The sequence below is a fragment of the Astyanax mexicanus genome, chromosome 1, assembly GCF_023375975.1.
Source record: "Astyanax mexicanus isolate ESR-SI-001 chromosome 1, AstMex3_surface, whole genome shotgun sequence".
Classification (NCBI taxonomy): Eukaryota; Metazoa; Chordata; class Actinopteri; order Characiformes; family Acestrorhamphidae; genus Astyanax; species Astyanax mexicanus.
The window spans coordinates 10,654,436-10,672,214 of record NC_064408.1 but is presented as its reverse complement, the minus strand read 5'-3'; the positions used below and the strand labels follow the sequence as shown (position 1 = coordinate 10,672,214).

At 39.2% G+C, this 17,779-nt stretch overlaps 1 protein-coding gene across 2 annotated transcripts in view; it reads left to right on the top strand.

Moving 5' to 3' along the window:
* mcc (MCC regulator of WNT signaling pathway) overlaps window positions 1-17,779 on the top strand; it is a 183,589-nt gene that overhangs the window by 65,840 nt on the left and 99,970 nt on the right. For both annotated transcript variants that reach the window (XM_022665786.2, XM_022665787.2), the window contains one exon: window positions 15,011-15,124. In XM_022665786.2, the coding sequence (XP_022521507.2) occupies window positions 15,011-15,124 (114 nt within the window). The remainder of the gene's footprint in view (window positions 1-15,010; window positions 15,125-17,779) is intronic.

Sequence of the window (17,779 nt, the reverse complement as noted above, 5' to 3'; positions counted from 1 at the left end):
GATCAACTTGCCGATCCATATTCCAGTCCGCAGCTTGAGCTGGACAATAAACCTGTCGTAAGGTTAACATGAAACACATCACTGATCCAGATTCCAGTTCCACAGTTTACCCTGAACCCCCAGCAGCTTCAGTCTGTGGCTGACTGAGTAAACTTTTGAGTAAACTGTTTGTCTACAAAAATGTTGATTATCTGGAGAGTTTTCACTTTGGAAACACCGAACAGCAGAGCGTCTACATGTAATATTTGTAAAGTCAGCGTCCGAGGGGTGAACACCAGCAGTCTATTAGCCTAGCTAGCACTGAACCCACAGCAGCTGCATTATGTTGTAAGTATTAACTACAGACTGGAGTACACTTTAGTAATCAGCGGTTTTTATATCAGTTTTATATCGGAATCAGATCAGAGCTAAAATCTATCAATAACTATCTATAACTATCAAGAATCAGAGTTCTTTTGGTGGAAAAGTGCTAACAGTGCTTAAAAACTCCATCAGCACTGCTGCATCTGATCCACTTATACCACCAATTCAAACACTAACCCACACACAGCAGCTGCCTATAATACCCTTACAGTCATCTTACAACAGTGTAGCATTCATCTATCAGGCATTTGTCAACATCATAGTATTTATCTTTAAGACCTTAGCAACCACCTAGCCACATCATAGAAACCACCTACTCTAGAATGCCAGTGCCATAGCATTCATGTTGCAGCAGTCTGGCTTTGTAATTCAAGCTAATATTTGATGCTGTAGTTTCTTCCCAAACGCATTTCATTTTTTTTAAGCATTAATAATTCTACAGGGTTATTATAGGATGTTCTCTATGATGTTGTTTGATGTAGATCTCCACACTGAAAACCACAATACTGCCAAACTGAAACATTGGCCCACTTTTCCTGAATACATTCCATGATATTGTCACACATTTTATATTTCTCTAAGTTCAAGGCTCCTCACTGTGGCCTCCAGCTCATAAATTGTGGATGTGGAACACTTTACAGAAGGTCACAGCCACCAAGGATTAGTGGTTTTTAAACATAATGAGTTGCCAGACTGAAGTGAGGAATGTTCTGGAGTCTTTGACACACTTCGGCCCTAAACGTACCCAATTAGCCCCGCTATTGAACGGTTCCCTTGTGATGCATTGTGGGGCCTGGCAGTCTGCAGGCTCTAACATGATTAGATAAATGAAGCACTGTTGTGTGTGTGGAGCACAGAACCGGTTCTGTGGCTGGAGAGGTGAGAACGATGGCTGCCCTCTCTCAGGCTTTTTGTAGACCCTCAGAGAACAATTAGTGTAATTGGCTCTGTTTTTTTTTTTTTTTAAGCAGAATTGAAATGTGACTGTGTTAAATCAATAGCATCTGTTAAAGATTCATGTAGGCTCTTTATTCTAACCCAAAATAACCTTGTGTATATGACTCCCAGAGTGATCTTACTTCTGAGCTCATTTTGCTATCGATCGCTGCAATAAAACATACTCAAGAAGGGCTGCCACTGTTGTGAAAACCAATTATCAGTGTAGTTTAGTAGGTATATGTTTGAGTAAAAGGAACATTTTGTTTTATTCTATAAACTACGGACAACATTTCACCCAAAATCCCAATAAAAATATTGTCATTTAGAGCATAAAGAGAAATGAGAAAATGAGATAAAAAGAGAAATGGCTGAAATAACAAAAAAGATGCAGAGCTTTCAGACCTCAAATAATGCAAATAAAACAAGTTCATATTCAGAAAATTTTAAGAGTTCAGAAATCAATATTTGGGGCAATAACCCTGGTTTTTAATTACAGTTTTCATGCATCTTGGCATCATGTTCTTCTCCACCAGTCTTACACACTGCTTTTGGATAATTTTATGCCTTTACTCCTGGTGCAAAAATTCAAGCAGTTTAGTTTGGTTTGATGGTTTGTGATCATCCGTCTTCCTCTTGATTATATTCCAGAGGTTTTCAATATGGTAAAATCAAAGAAAGTGGGATTTTTAAAGGCACATGTGGTTTGGGCTGATTGCTGTTGAGCGGTGCAGGCCCAAATCCTATACTATATTCGGTAACTGGGGTGATGGCTGTTTGGTGTGGGCTAATTGTTGTATTATACTCAGAAAAAAGGAAATCTGAAATGAAACAGGAGTAATGAGGCTGTTTTTACAATGTAAGGAGTAGAAAGTTCAGAAAATTGTGTGAAAATGTAAAAAGTAGAAGTAAAAAGTCAACTGTAAAATAAATAATTACTCCAGTAAAGTATAGATAACCAAAATTTCTACTTAAGTATTGTAACAAAGTATTTGTACTTCATTGTTTGACACCTCCTGACCTCACTATTGCTCTTGTCGCTACATTAATTCGAATAACCTCACAGCAATGCTCCAAAATGTAGCAGAAAGTGTTTCCTGAACAGTAGAGACAGTTACTCCAACAAAAGCAGAATAAACTCTTTTTAATGCCCTTCATTTTTGAAGAAACAATGAAAGAGCAGGTGTCTCAATACTTCTGTAGTCTGTACAGTGTATGCAGTGTTTTTTCCAGAGTTCCTCTTTTGCATATTTCTGAAGCTGCTGTTGGTCTCTGTGGGTTTAGCCAATAGCTCTCATAATGTTAGTCTTCCTTCTTATGAATAATGCAGCTGTAATTATGCTGCTGTGTCTTGTGTTGGGGTATAAACCTCTCGTCTGCTGAGAATATTGTGCTTTTGGGCTGATTATATTTTTAATGAGGAAAAACTTACTGACAGACTTACAGTAGAATCTCTGTGTAAGCAGATATTCATTCTGACCTTTCCGTACTGCTAGTCTGGTTGTTTTTACAGTTATAGTGGTTTCAATCTCAGTGTTGATTTGAGCGTACAGTGCTATTTACTACCCCACCAATTTGTGTATTGTGTCTCATGACTTTTGCCGTATCTGATGGACGCTAAAGAATGTTTTAAGGGTTTTAAGAGTTCAGAAATTAATATTTGATAGAATAACCCTGGTTTTTAATCACAGATTTCATGCATGTTCTTCTCCACCAGTCTTACACACTGCTTTTGGATAACTTTATGCCTTTACTCCTGGTGCAAAAATGCAAGCAGTGCAGCTTTATTTGATGTCTTTTGATCATCCATCTTCCATCCATTAATCTTGATTATATTCCAGAGGTTTTCAATTTGGTAAAATCAAAGAAACTCATCAGTTTTTCTGTGGTCTCTTTTTTGTTCCAGAGGTGTATATGTATAGTCTCTTTTACGTTTGTATGGACGCTTCTAGCCAGACACCACTGGTCATGATCATAGGATAAGTATATGGATTATTGTAGAAGCTTTTTACAGCACAGCAATAAAAACAATTGTATGCTGTCATTTACATATTTTTGACCAATTCCTCACAAAGTATTTTAGTAATATAACTAGAAACAGAGGTATAAAGCTTCACTATATCTTGCTCTTGTCACTGTATGCAATTAAATCCTAACAGCAATGCTCCAAAATCTAGTACCGTGCTCATTTCATGGACCTGGACATTAGAGACAGTTCTTCCAATAAAAGCAGGATAAACAGTTTTTAATACCCTTGATTTCAGAAGAAACAATGAAAAAAACAGGTTTCCTGTTACTCTACAGGTAAATTTCTGTCGTGTTGCTATTTTGGTGGTGGAAAACCTAGGAGCTCCACTGATTGAAATTAATTATTGTATTTTTTACACTATAAGGCGCATTTAAAATCCTTTAATTTTCCCAAAAAATCATCAGTGTGCCTTTTAATCCACTGCGTATTGTACCAATTTTACCAATCAGGAGTTTAGTTCTTTAGCACAGGGGCTGGAGAAGCTTTAGCTAACCGCTATTTCCCCCGTTCAGGATTCAAGGATTCAAGCAGATTTTATTGTCATTCTCACCACATGTGGTACATGAGGTGGAACGAAATTGTGATCTCACGATCCAATCTACACCCAAGAGCTGTTGTTAAAATAGATATATAGATAATATAGATAACAAAATAAAAGAATACAATCCTTAATCCTCAAAAGTTCGGTTCTGCTATAACTCACACGCGTGGGGCACGTGAAGTTGGGTTCAGAACCGACGTAAAAACAGCTCAAAATATGGTGTTCGCTAGGAGTGCGAGAAGCCACTGCACTACTGCGCGCCGCCATCTTGTAGCAGAGGTAAGTATTATTGGCCGGTAGTTCTGCTAACTGCAACCAGCACTGCTGGAGCACCATTAGCATTAGCGATTACCGTGTTAAAACAAGCTACAAGCTAATATCGCCCTCGCTTACCAGAGCACTCAGGGTTCTTCAGTGTATTGTGTTGGGTGGCATTAGCTGGTAACCGCTAGCAGTTAGCTGCTAATGCTAATGTCACAGCCTTAGTATTGGATAAAATCGGAAATCTATGCTTACTGTAAATAAACGAAGGTGCTTTACTCAACCAAATAAACAGTTTTCAGGACAGAAATCTGTGTAGATTAACATGCAGGACCCGTTTGACTTTATTTTAAAGTCTTTTTTTTATTATTTAGCTTAGTTATCTACCCCCAACACCACCCAGTGGCAAGACCTGCTGAATTAGAAGTTCCTTATAGTGTCTCTTAAAATGCATCTTATTTATGTAAATGGACCAGAAAATATACGTTTGTTGATAGTGCGCCTTATAATATTATATTAAATAGGGCACATTGCTTTAATTTAGTAAATTTTAGATTTACAGTATGAGCTTTTGATGTCTAAGGTTTAAGAGCAGAATGGCAGTGAGCTGGAATCTCGACCTACATGGAAGAATTGAAGGAGACAGGGAGGAATCCTCACAAGGACTCGTACTAAAGCAAACACACACACACACACACACACACACACACACACACACACACACACAGCTGCTGAGGAAACGCACATTACCAGAGAGCTTTTAATAGCAGAGGAAGTAGATGGGGGAATTTTTAAAATGATGCCCTTGTTCAGGTCAGCGAGCGGATTTGACACAACACCATTAGAGACAGGGGTGTGAACACTGTCAGATTAGCTCCAGCCACGCCTTATTTAATCATTTAAAACTTGCATTTCATATAAATAGAGCTCATCTGCAGCTCAGGGTGGCCAATATGGCCATATTTTGTTTTTCTGTACCGTATCGATTTTCAAAAACACAGTATGGATTTTTAGTTACACTGGGGGTGTTGTTTAAACCCGCCCACTAAATCTCACTGTTCTGATTGTATAAAAAATATGTATAAACTTTTCTATAACCCATATTTTATAAATATGATAGTATTTTTCATATTATGACAGTTTCTTTTTTTTTTAATTCTGTGTATGCATTTGCAGTATATTGCCTTGGTCACAGCAACACTCTATATGTTGATATAATGCATTGTAACCCCTGTATTTCCTGTAAGCTGTAGGTTCTTGCCAATACACTGCCCTCATAACATTGGAACAGTTTAGGATAAACTATACAGGTGCATCTCAAAAAAATTAAATATCATTAAGAAGTTACCTCATTTCAGTAATTCTGTTTAAAATGTGAAACTCATATATTATATAGATGTATTAAACACAGAGTGATCTATTTTAAGTTTTTATTTCTTTTATTGTTGATGATTATGGCTTACAGCCAATGAAAACCCAACAATCAGTGTCCCAGAAAATGTTGAATATTATTTAGGATCAATTGGTACTTTTGGCAGTGTGGGCAGTGTGCCAAGTCCTGCTGGAAAATGAAATCTGCATCTCTATAAAAGTTGTCAGCAGAGGGAAGCATGAAGTGCTGTAAGATTTTGTGGGAAAACAAAACTGCACTGACTTTAGACTTGATACAGTATATAGCAGTGGATCAACACCAGCAGATGACATGTCTCTCCAAACCATCACTGATTGGTGAAAACTTCACTCTAGACCTCAAGCAGCTTGAACTGTGTGTGTCTCCACTCTTCCTCCAGACTCTGCTTCCTTTGATTTCCAAATGAAATGCAGAATTTACTGATGGTCAGTGATGGTTTAAAGAGCCATGTCATCTGCTGGTGTTGTGTTATGTGTTACATCACTGTGTTATATCAAGAGTATTATAAGCTCTCTTTAGAGTTTAACAGTCATTTTCTAAAATATAACGAGGGAAACAGAAACAGACCTATGGTTCTCTTTTTCTAAGTGATCCAATTGGATGCAGGTAGTTACTGCTCTTGTCCCACTCCCAGTCGCCAACTGAATCAGATATTTAGCATGCCAAATATTTTTTGGGCTTCTACGACTCTTTGGCAACTCAGAGACTTAACATCTTTCACTAGTTCACACCACATAACTGAGCAAGCGCAGAGAGACCCCTTAATTGTCTCTAAGCAGTGTTTTTTGTTGGGGATCAACGAAAAACTGTTGTTAAATGAAAAGAAAACTGGACTAAAATTATGTAGTGTGAAATAGGCATAAGCCTTCCTGAACATGGAATAGGAGACTGTTTGTAGCTGTAAGCTTGGAAATTCTCTCAGTTGCTTTCTTCTTTTGTCTGGTACCAGTTGTACATGATTGTCTGTAATTGTACACTTTGTCTCAGTGAGGGTGAAATGTCTCCATGTCCAGTTTCGTCCCATTCTGGCTAAAGGCTGGATGGCTTTTCTGGTCCGTAAGTGCTGTAAATTGCGTGTATCTCTGGAATGGGTCTTCACTGGAGATACAGGCGTTGGTTGTTTATGACTGTGGTGGGCGAGTGTGCCTTTACTGTCACCACTTGGGTGGGATACACCATTTCTGATGGATGGCTCTTGACATTGGTGCAGATTGAGAGAGGGAGCTGGGTATAGCGTACGCGAGCGTCTGTGTGTGTATTCAGACAGATGATTGGCCCATGTGTGAGAGCAAGACCCCTAGAGTATTGTGAAGTGCCTGAACATCTGTAAAAACACCCAGTCTCCATTGCTCAAGCCCATAGACACACTTACATACACACTGCCCCCTCCTCTTTTAGGCTCTAAATAGATAATGGAAGTGCATTATGGAGCACTAATACAATTTTTTCTGTGAGATAAGTGACGGGGTCTACAGCTACACACACACACACACACACACATGCAAAGATCTCCAACAGGATATTCATAACCGAGTGGACCCTCAGCCTCCTGAGCAGCGTAATCTCCCACAGAGCAGCTTCGTGCTAACAAATAGCCCTTTTCCTATGCATTCTGATTATCTGATCTACAGGGGGAACTGAGAGGAAGCGCCAAGTCTGCAGATTCGTTCATTCACCACGTACCCTTCTCCCACTTCATTCCCAATCCATCCGATCCAATCCTCCATCCCCCCGCGACAGAGGAGGTTAAGCAAATTCGCCTGCTTTCATTTACATCCAAGGGACATCTGTGAAACGGACAGCTCTTATCTTCATCAAATCTCATTCTAGATGTGACAGGGCCGCTTTAATGGGGGGGCAAAGGTCGCTCTGGTTTGAGTGAGCTCTAATTGCCTGGCTGTCGTTAGCTTGAGCCGTCCCTTCCTCTCCCAGCGTCGTTCCAATCTTCAGCACAGCTTAAAAAAAAAAAATAAATGTTCTGACAATTTTAGAGATTGCACGAGATGATGCTTGTGCTAAATGTTGGAATCTCTAATGTGATCATTAACTCTATGGCACATCAATCCCTGGAAAGGAAGGAAGGAAGGCTGTGTCCCAAACTGAAGCAATAGCGAAGTCTTACCTTGTACCTTGGAAGTCAATCTAGAGATGAAAATGATACTTTATTTCAGTAATTCAGTTCAAAATATGAAACTCATATATTATATAGATGTATTACACACATAGTGATCTATTTTACGTGTTTATTTCTTTCTTTTATGATGAATGATTGTGGCTTACAGTCAATGAAAACCCAAAAATCAGTGTCTCTGTAAAATATAATATTATATACTGTAAAACCAGTGGGTACTTTTGGCAGTGTGCCAAGTCCTGCTGGAAAATGAAATCCCCATCTCCATAAACGTTGTCAGCAGAGGGAAAAACACTGACATTAGACTTGATAAAACATCGGTGTTGGTTTGGAGAGACATGTCATCTGCTGGTGTTGATCCACTGTGTTTTATTATCAAGTCTAAAGTCAGTGCAGTTTTGTTTTCCCGAAACATCTTACAGCACTTCATGCTTCCCTCTGCTGACAAATTTTTACTGAGAAGCAGATTTCATTTTCCAGCAGGACTATTTTCAAGCACACTAAAGTAACCTTTCATTGATATTCTAATTTTTTTGGGATGCACTAGTATGTTGTTTCGGAACAAGGGAGTGAGAAACAGGATAATCATTACAGGAAGTTTAGAAGTTAAGTCTTTAAATAAAGGGAAAGAAGAAAAAAGGAGATTGTGTTTTGCCGAAATCCGACTTGGTGTGCAGGATCGTTATACAGCAGTGTGAACATAAACGTTTAGACTGGAATTTTTATATTTACTGTAACAGTAGATTAATCCTTATTTATAAACTGAATTAAAAAAAAAATCTAAGGAGAATCTTTTACACTCATTCTGCTGTGAGGGGCGTGTTTGTGAAGGGGAGTCTGATTTAGGCAGAGAGCTAGAATTCAGCACAACACCTGCAGCAAAACAACTCGAATCCGAACTCATAACTAACATTTTACAACCAGTTTACAATAATATGAAGTATAGAGAGACTCCACCCACATTAGCTGATGATGACAGGATGTAGTTAAGTTCTTTAATCCTCTCAATAAACCTTAGTGTAAAACCTGACAGAACTAACCAAACCAAATATATAAAATCTAACAAATACACAAACCATACTGTAGACTCTGGTTCTGACTTTCAGGTGTGAAAACGCCCTGAAGCAAAAGTAAATGAGTAGGTTTCTCAATACTTTTCCCCATATAGTGTATAATGGTTTTGCAATTGGTCTGAACTCTCATTATTCAGCTCTGCTAATGTAAATACAGTTTTCCCTTCAAGGGCACGTTTAACAACTCTACACAGGTTGAGGCGAGTGTGTTGTTTTAGGCATGCAGTTAGCACTATGCTAACTCAGCCTGTAAGCTTCCACTGCTTGTTGGTTGTTGATTTTGGGCTGAGCCCAATGGCTGAATTCCCAGGGCTTTGCTGTATTCACTGACAGAGGAAGTGAAACGGGTCTATCTCTGCAGAAGCTGTGTTGGACGCTGTTGAATGTAGTTTGAAGTTTGAACTCTGGGAAAATATTTGTATTTTGTAACTTCTCAAAAGGGATGCACTGAAATAATAAGGGCAAAGATCAAATGCCAAATACAGAACATGGTTTTTCATCGGCTTTCATTAATTTTAACACTTTTTTTCAAAATAATAAAAAATTACACTTTTTAAAAATATTTTAAAATGCTGAACATTTTGTAACATCTCAACAGGCAAACAAGTAAAGCACAATAAAGCATCTCATCTTATCTTATCATATATTATCTTATCTTAAATGTCCAAAAATCCCAAATCGTTAAGAACAAAACTATGCAGGAAGCTTTTAATTTAAAGTGGACATATTATACCACTTTTCGCTCAAGTTAAAATAGACGTAAAGGCTACACAAAACATGTTCTTGATTTTTTTTTCTTTTTCTTTTCACTCTCGTATAAAGAGATCTCCCCAGTTTTATACTTATCAGTGTCAGTCTCTTTCATAATGAGCTGTTAAGAGCTCTGTTACCTTTATGCAAATAAGCTGTTGCCATGCCCCCATGTTTATAACACATTAGTGTTAGCTTGTGCTAAAAGGCAAAACTCAAAAAGCTAGTTTCTGCTTAACTTTGATAGAGACAAGCACATAACTCATTATTTGAGAGTACTTACATCTCCCTCTTCTGCTGACTTCCTACGGACAGTAGATTCCTCCCTCAGATGAAGTCCGCTCTCTGAGGTTCTCCAAAAAAATGACAGAAAATGCGGATCTTCAACTAATCTATTGTGTTTAATTTTTTTTTCTTTCTTTCTTCTTGGGTTTACCTGCTTTGAGATCAACTGTTCTGAAGTACTAAAAATGAAGTCAAGTCATGTCTAGAGCACAGAAAGCCACAGAAGCTCACAGTACGTGTGAAGTTTACACAGAGAAAGGCAGTCAGTCTTTTTTTTAAATAAGCAAACGCTGAGCCTTAGTTTAGTCTCTGCTGATGTTACTATTCTAGTCCTGTACAGCTCGTATCTTTCAGATGGAGAACAGGCAGTTTTTGAAAAGTTAGCTTTATTTAAGTGGTTTATTTTGGGCTTGCTGCTGCTTTTTTAAATGTCCTTTAATATTCCCTGCTGAAAAATCCAGTTCAGTACCAGGTTTTGCTGGTAGATGGTCTTAATGATCAATGTGCCAAAAGTTGCCAAATATTTAATAGTTGGTAGTTTAGTAGTTAGCTGTTTAGCCAGTCCTCCTAATGCATTCGCGCTCATAAACAGCGCGAGTCTGGCCAGACGCTCACAGTGTGGGAAAGTGCTGCTTTCTCTAAAGAGCCTTTTGTATGAGTGTTTGTTGATGCCAGTGCTGGTTGGCTTGGCTCTTTCTTCTAAAGCCTCAGGGTGTGTGTTTATCTCACTCTCGGCCAGCGTGGGCACACACACGCACACACACCACACACGCACCTCTCTCTCCTAGCGAGAAAGAGTGTTTCACTGCCACCGCTGCTGCACTCTCGTTATCAGGTGAGCTTTCAGAAGCGAAACTGACACTCAGCTTTAGTTTTAATCAGCTGTGTGCAGAAAGAGTGATTAATAGCTGCAGAGAATATGCATGACAGTGTGTGACAGCGCACTCGAGTGAATGTGTGTGTTGTGTGTGTGTGTGTGTATGAATGTGTGTGTGTGTGTGTGCCTGCAGTCAGACAGCTGTATGGGAGCTCATGTGTGAAATCTCAGCGGCCCACCGGAGTGAAGAGCCTGCGTGTGCCACATGCTGAAACACTGCTGCACTGCACTTACTACAACAGGCTCTGTGTGTGTGTGTGTGTGTGTGTGTGTGTGTGCATGCAGTTTCGGGGGGGTAAAACCCCAGGGAAAGTAGGACCACCAACTATTTCTGAAAAATACCTGTCAATCCAGAGTTCCTTAACGTTTCTAAAATATCTTTAGGGTCAAGTGGTTAATAAGATTGTGTCACTAACGTGCTGTCGACCAGGCTCTTCCAATGGCGCTAACGTGGTTCTAGCATACCATAAACTAGGCTCATCCAACGTCGCTATCGTGGCACTGCATGCCGTTGTTGTGCCGAGTTCAGCACCCGCGCCAGAAAAAGCACCCCCTGTCTAGGGTTGTCACGATACCAAAATTTTGACTTCGATACCGATACCAACTGTAGTATCACGATTCTTGATACCAAAACGATACTTGAAAGAAAAAAAAAACAATAAAAATATCTGAACATAAAATGTTTATTTTTGACTGAACTGGATTGAACACTGAACAATCGGTGCAAACGTTTTTATTCTAAAATGAAACATTTGAACAAAAAACAAGTTTCGTTATTATAACCTTAACTATAACATAATTATCTAAACACTTCCTAAAAACTAAAACTAAAACCAGAGGTAATGGTAGCCTGACTATGTGAACCTGACGGGCGGGCAGAAGTTAAGTTCTGAATAAGGAAAATAAAGAGACAGAAGAACATTACAATGTTATGTTCATTTTAACACTCACTGCTCCGTTTTATTAATCAACCGTTTACCGTTTTTAATAAGCCCATGTTCAGTGTAACGATCAAGCAGGCTACGTGCCTGACCACAGATTTGCGATGGAAACGCGAAAACGTGAACATCTTGAGTTCATGTTTCACAGCCAACAGGATAATGGAGAAATAGAGAAAAACACGGGTCCAAAACAAAACTCCTGCACACTCCTCTCCGTGTTAACGTGATTTACTAGCAGTCGCTAGTAAATCTTAGTAAAGCTCTTGACTAACTCCACTAACCTGTCGACTTCTCAGCTCTTTGTAGAGATCAGGGTGCTTGTCTGCTAAATGAGCTAAATATGATCAGAATTATGTTAAATAACACTGTATCATAGAAGCATAGAACTATTATTTAATTAAAATGATTTTTAAGAACAGCTAAACACAGTGCTGCAGGTCAAACGCGGAGGCGTTCACGTGCGAGAGAGAGAGACACAGAGAAAGAGACACAGCGAGAGTGAGAGAGAGAGAGATTTGCGTGTTCTGGTGAGAGCTACTCACAGGTAAAGGTTCTCTTTCATCTCCTCGTGCGCATATTCTAGTCCCACACATAATTCTGCAGCTCCCTCAGTGTATTCTGTCGTATTTTGCGGCTAGCGCGAGCGCTTACAACTAACACCGCGGACCGCGAGGCGCCGCCGCGCTTGTGCCGAATCCGCTACTGAATCCTACTCCCGCTTTGCGGACAGAATCGGCACAACACCCCCCGCTGTACAACTGCGGGAGTGAAAACAGCGCTTATAAATAATGTAGTTTAGTTTCACTTTCAGTTTTCGTTATTTTCGTTATTTTATTTAAAAATAAAAATATAAATAAAAAACAGATGCCTACATCTCAGACTATTTTCCCACACTTCACTCCTCGCGCTCGTTTTGTCCACAAGTCGCGGACGAGAGACATCTGTTATTTTAGCCGTCGCCATTCTACACTCGCTGCTGCTCTGCTGGCTTGCGCGTGAATCGATTCATTTGTTCAGAACACTAAGTTTATCTGAATCCTGCCACACCGACTGCTGCGGTGTGAATCAGTTTTCTTATGAACTGAATCAAATCGCGCCTACTAATTTGACTCATTTGAAGCTAGTGACTGGGCTATATACAGTATCGAAAGCATCGAACGCTAAAGAACCGAATCGTTTGTGATGACGTAGTATCGAAAAAGAATCGAACCTTCGGTACACCGTGCAACTCTACCCCTGTCTGCATGGGGTAGAGTTGCATGCCATTAACTAGGCTTGTTCAACTTCCTTAATGTGGTGCTAGCATGTTGTCAACTAGGCTTGTCCAAGATTGCTAATGCAAAGCTTGCATGCCGTCAACTATGCTTGTTTAACTTCCTTAATGTGGCGCTAGCATGCCGTTCGGCCAGGTTCGTCCAATTTCACTAATGTGGCACTAGCATGCCGTCAGCAAGGTTCGTCCAACTCTGCTAATGACACTTTTTGGCAATGTTGTCATCAGGGCTGTTCAACTTCGCTAATGTGGTGCTGGCATGCTGTCGACCAGGTTCATCCAACTTCTCCAATATGATGCTGGCATGTCGTCAACCAGGATCGTCCAACATTGCTAATGTAGCGCTAGCATCCCGTCAACTAGGCTTGTCCAATTTCGCTAATGTGGCACTACCATGCCGTCAGCAAGGTTCGTCCAACTCTGCTAATGCCACTAATGTGGCGCTATCATGCCGTCAACCAGGCTTATTTAGCTTTGCTAATGTGGTGCTAGTACGCCCTCGACCAAGCCCATATAAAGTCACTAATCTGGGGATAGCATATAGTCGACAAGGCTCATCTGAAATCACTAATGTGGCACTAGCATGCCATCAATTGGGCTCATCCAACATCTCTAACCTGGTGCTAGCATGCAGTCTACCAGGCTCACCCAACATCGGTAACATGACGCTTGAATGATCTCGACCAGGCTCATCCAACATCTCTAATCTGGAGCTAGCATGCCGTTGATCAGGCTCATTAAAAGGCGCTAACATGGCGCTAGCATGTCATTGACCTTCTAGTACGCTTGTATAATTCCATGTTTTAAAGTACGCATATAATTTGATCTCAAACTTTGCCATGCTGTTCCAAGTAGGTCTGTTGTCAGTGTGTTTATGCCCATTGGTGGTGTCTCACTGGCCGGTTAACATGGAAGCTAATCCAGCAAACTACCTATGGAGCCATCTGCTACTTTCATCCATGCTTCATTTTCCTCCAAATTGTCAAAACAATGTCGCAGTGCTGAAGGCTTTCAGACGCTCTCTCTCTTTCTCACATTCTTGCGCACTCTCTGTCTTTCTCTCTCTCTCACACACACGCACATGCGCACACAAACACACACACACACACACACACACACACACACACACACACACACACACACACACACACACACAGAGCTAATGACATATAGTTTTTTCCCAAAGTAGAATATGGTACGCTAGCATTTATGTCCTCTGTTAAAGCTCTCCATTAAATTCTGTATCATTTTTATTTAGAACTCATTTTTGTCATGAAATAGAGGTTGTTAATGAATATTTTTGGTCATAGTTTTACGAAATCAACGCTGGTTTGCATAAATGAATAGCATGGAAGCTAATCCAGCTAAATTCCCATGGAGCCATCTGCTACTTTCATCCACGCTTCATTTTCCTCCAAATTGTCAAAACAATGTTGCAGTGCTGAAGGCTTTCAGATGCTCTCTCTCTCACACACACACACAGAGCTAATGACAAGTAGCTTTTTTTTTCAAAGTAAAATATGCTACGCTACCATTAAATCTCTCCATAAAATTCAGTCTCATTTTTACTTAGTGTTTATTTTTGTCATGAAATAGAGGTTGTTAATGAATATTTTTGGTCATAGTTTCACGAAATCAACGCTGGTTTGCATTAGGGGTGGGCAATATTATATCGTATAAAATATATGGTGACACAAAAATATCATGATATTAAAAATCCATATCGTGATAATAGGGCTGTTCTGTCTTGAATGTAGTCTATTATTTACTGTGAAGCTTTAGGTGTATAATTTATTGTATAATTGTTTTAGTTTGCAGGTTGTATGCATGCACTAAATATTCTGCAATATTATTTGCTGCATTATATTATTTTATGCTATTTATGATTAGCAGCACATTATGATTATGCTGTTATACTATTATACTATATTCCTGAAATGAATGATTTATTTTAGTTTTCCTATACCGCCAAGTATATCATTATCGCAAAAATACCCTGAAATATCGTGATATTATTTTAGAGCCATATCGCCCACCCCTAGTTTGCATAAATGAATACATACTGTATGTATACTGACCTTCTTTCTCTATCTCTCTCTCTCTCTCTCTCTCTCTCTGTCTCTCTCTCTCTTTCTGTAGCTACATCTGGCCGCGCTGGCGTCTCTGAAGGGCGACGTGGTGGAGCTCAACAAGCGTCTGCTGCACAGCGAGAGAGAGCGAGACGCACTGGAGAAAAGACTGACCAAAGCACAAGTCAGGCAACACACACACACACACACACATACACACACACACTCTCACAGTCTTAAGGAAAGGTTGCAAGCTTGCAGTTATCTCCCACCTTTAACCTCCTAAGCTCTAAGGAGCTGTCAGCAGCTCTTCAGCTCCTGAAGTGCAGAACTTCCACAGAACTTCCACAGAACTTCCACAGCAGTTTCTGAATAATCACTACTGATGAATAAACATTAGCACTACCAGCTGAATCTTAAACATAGTGTGAATCACTAATAATTAAATAACAATACCCAGCAGTTTCTAATAAACCTTAAAATTAAGCATAGTAGTGTCTGACTAACAAAGAACTCAATATGTTAGAATAAAAGTATAATTAAGGAAAACAGAGCTTAATTTTTACAGCATAAGCATCCTGTAGAATAATATATCGGCAGCTAATACACAAGTAAGTAGCTATAGTATTTAAATAGTAACTAAATACGGATCCTTCACTCTTGTATATCATAGTATTACTGGATAAGAAGCATACATGTATTTACCCGAGAAATAAGTCATTTTTATCATTTTTTTTCAAAGATGTATTATATAATCTGGAGTAAAATGGTTAATTTTTACTGGATTATAGCATAATAAGATCATTAACACAATAATAACTGTGTAATAAATGGTGTAGTTACTGGATAACAAAGCTTAAAATGAAATTGTGAATAGTGAGACTGTTACAGAATAATACTTTAGTATTACACTTGTGACCATTTGATAACTTATATAATTAGCATTGTATAACCAGATAAGCAGCATTAATGTTTATGAATGAAAAATACAAAATGTAAATGTTTCATAAAATAATTGCCATAGAATAAATAATATTTACTGGATCATTTTGGAATAAGGTGAATAACTGTTACTGGACAACAAAATGTAAACTGAAAAATGCAGCTAGAATAGCTATACAATAACTGTACATTAATGTACAGCAGTTACTAAAATTCAGTTTTAACTTGGCATTAATAAGCATTATTTATGACTGAATAATCATTCTTTAAAACTGAGTAAAAGAAATAGTATTTACTGTATCTGAATTATGAATGTGTAATAAGTGAATAATGAGTGTGGGGTGTAAATGGTTAAGCTGGCGGGGGAGCTGAGCTGCAGCACTTCTTCAGAGCGTCTGGAACTGATTAGGGCTTTTCCACTCTCAGCACAGCCTGAGAGAATTACCATAAAACAGCCTCTCGCTCCAGACAGGTTTAGAAAGGGTTCAGAGGAACACGGGAACAGTGGAACACCGGCTCATTGCTGTTTGTGCTTGTGTGTGCATTTTTGCGTGGTATGCAATATTTGTAGTGTGTGTGTGTGCTTGTGTGTGCATGTGTGCGTGCTGGAATGGAGCCAACCTGTTAGTCCTCAGTGATTGCATGCATATGTCACACTCTGTCATCTGAGCTGAGTGTTCCGCTCATCACACCGCGCCGCCTCTGGCATGTTCTGCAGTGGACCTGAATCAGACACTGGACTTACTCCAGTCCCCCGAGACCACACAGATGTCTTCCTTTCACTGTTCTGCTGTAGTGCTACGGATCACAACATCTGGCTCTGTTGCACCATGGGAAATGTAGTCATCATGTTAACCTTAGCATAGTATATATATATATATTTTTTTTTATGAAATACTGTCACATATCTAAAAATAGAAGACAAACTACCATTTAACAATTAGTCTAGAGACACAGTTTTCCTCAGATTAGAGGACTATAGAGGTAGAGTACATGAAATCATCTTTCTTTAAGCGTCTCATCAATTCTCCTAAAAGCTCAGTTGTGCAGTTTCCCTGATTACCATTGCCACTTTTGAAGCTCCACAGTTGACTAACATGGCAATACACCAACCACAGTTATTTCCTTTATATTCTTTTCCCTACTAGCACCACACTGACCCCTGAACAAGCTTTAATCCCATCCCATGTGCCATTTTCATCTTCCCTTGATTATGGTGGCACGGTGTTAGTCTGGAGACCTGGTTAAACTATGCCCATGCCATTTCACCTTAAGCACCCCACCCCCCCCATCCAACCACTGCACACATATGCATACAGATTTCTTTTGTTTTTGCTTTTTTGACATACTAATATTTTTCCAATTATCAAACAAATTTTAATATCAGACAAAAATAACCAGAGTAAATATAAAAGCGCTTTTTAAATAATATTTATTTATTAAAGGAAAAAATTATCCAAACCAATCTTGCCCTGTGTGAAATTGTCTCTATCTATCTAAAAAGTGAATGGAAATTGACGACTTGCCGTGCCTTTAAACAGCTTTAACATACAGTACAGGCCAGGTTTTCTTTATTTTCATGAATATTTACATTGTAGATTCTCACTGAAGGCATAAAAACTATGAATGAACACATGTGGAGTTTTATGTACTTAACAAAAAAAGGTAAAATAACTGAAAACATGTTTTATATTCTAATTTCATCAAATTAGCCAACCTTTGCTCTGATTACTGCTTTACACACTCTTGGCATCATTCTCTCAATGAGCTTCAAGAGGTGGTCACCTGAAATGGTGACTGTTTTTCAACATTCTTGAAGGAGAAGGAGTTCCCAGAGGTGTTTATTAGCACTTGTTGCCCCTTTGCCTTCTTCACTCTGTGCTCCAGCTCACCCCAA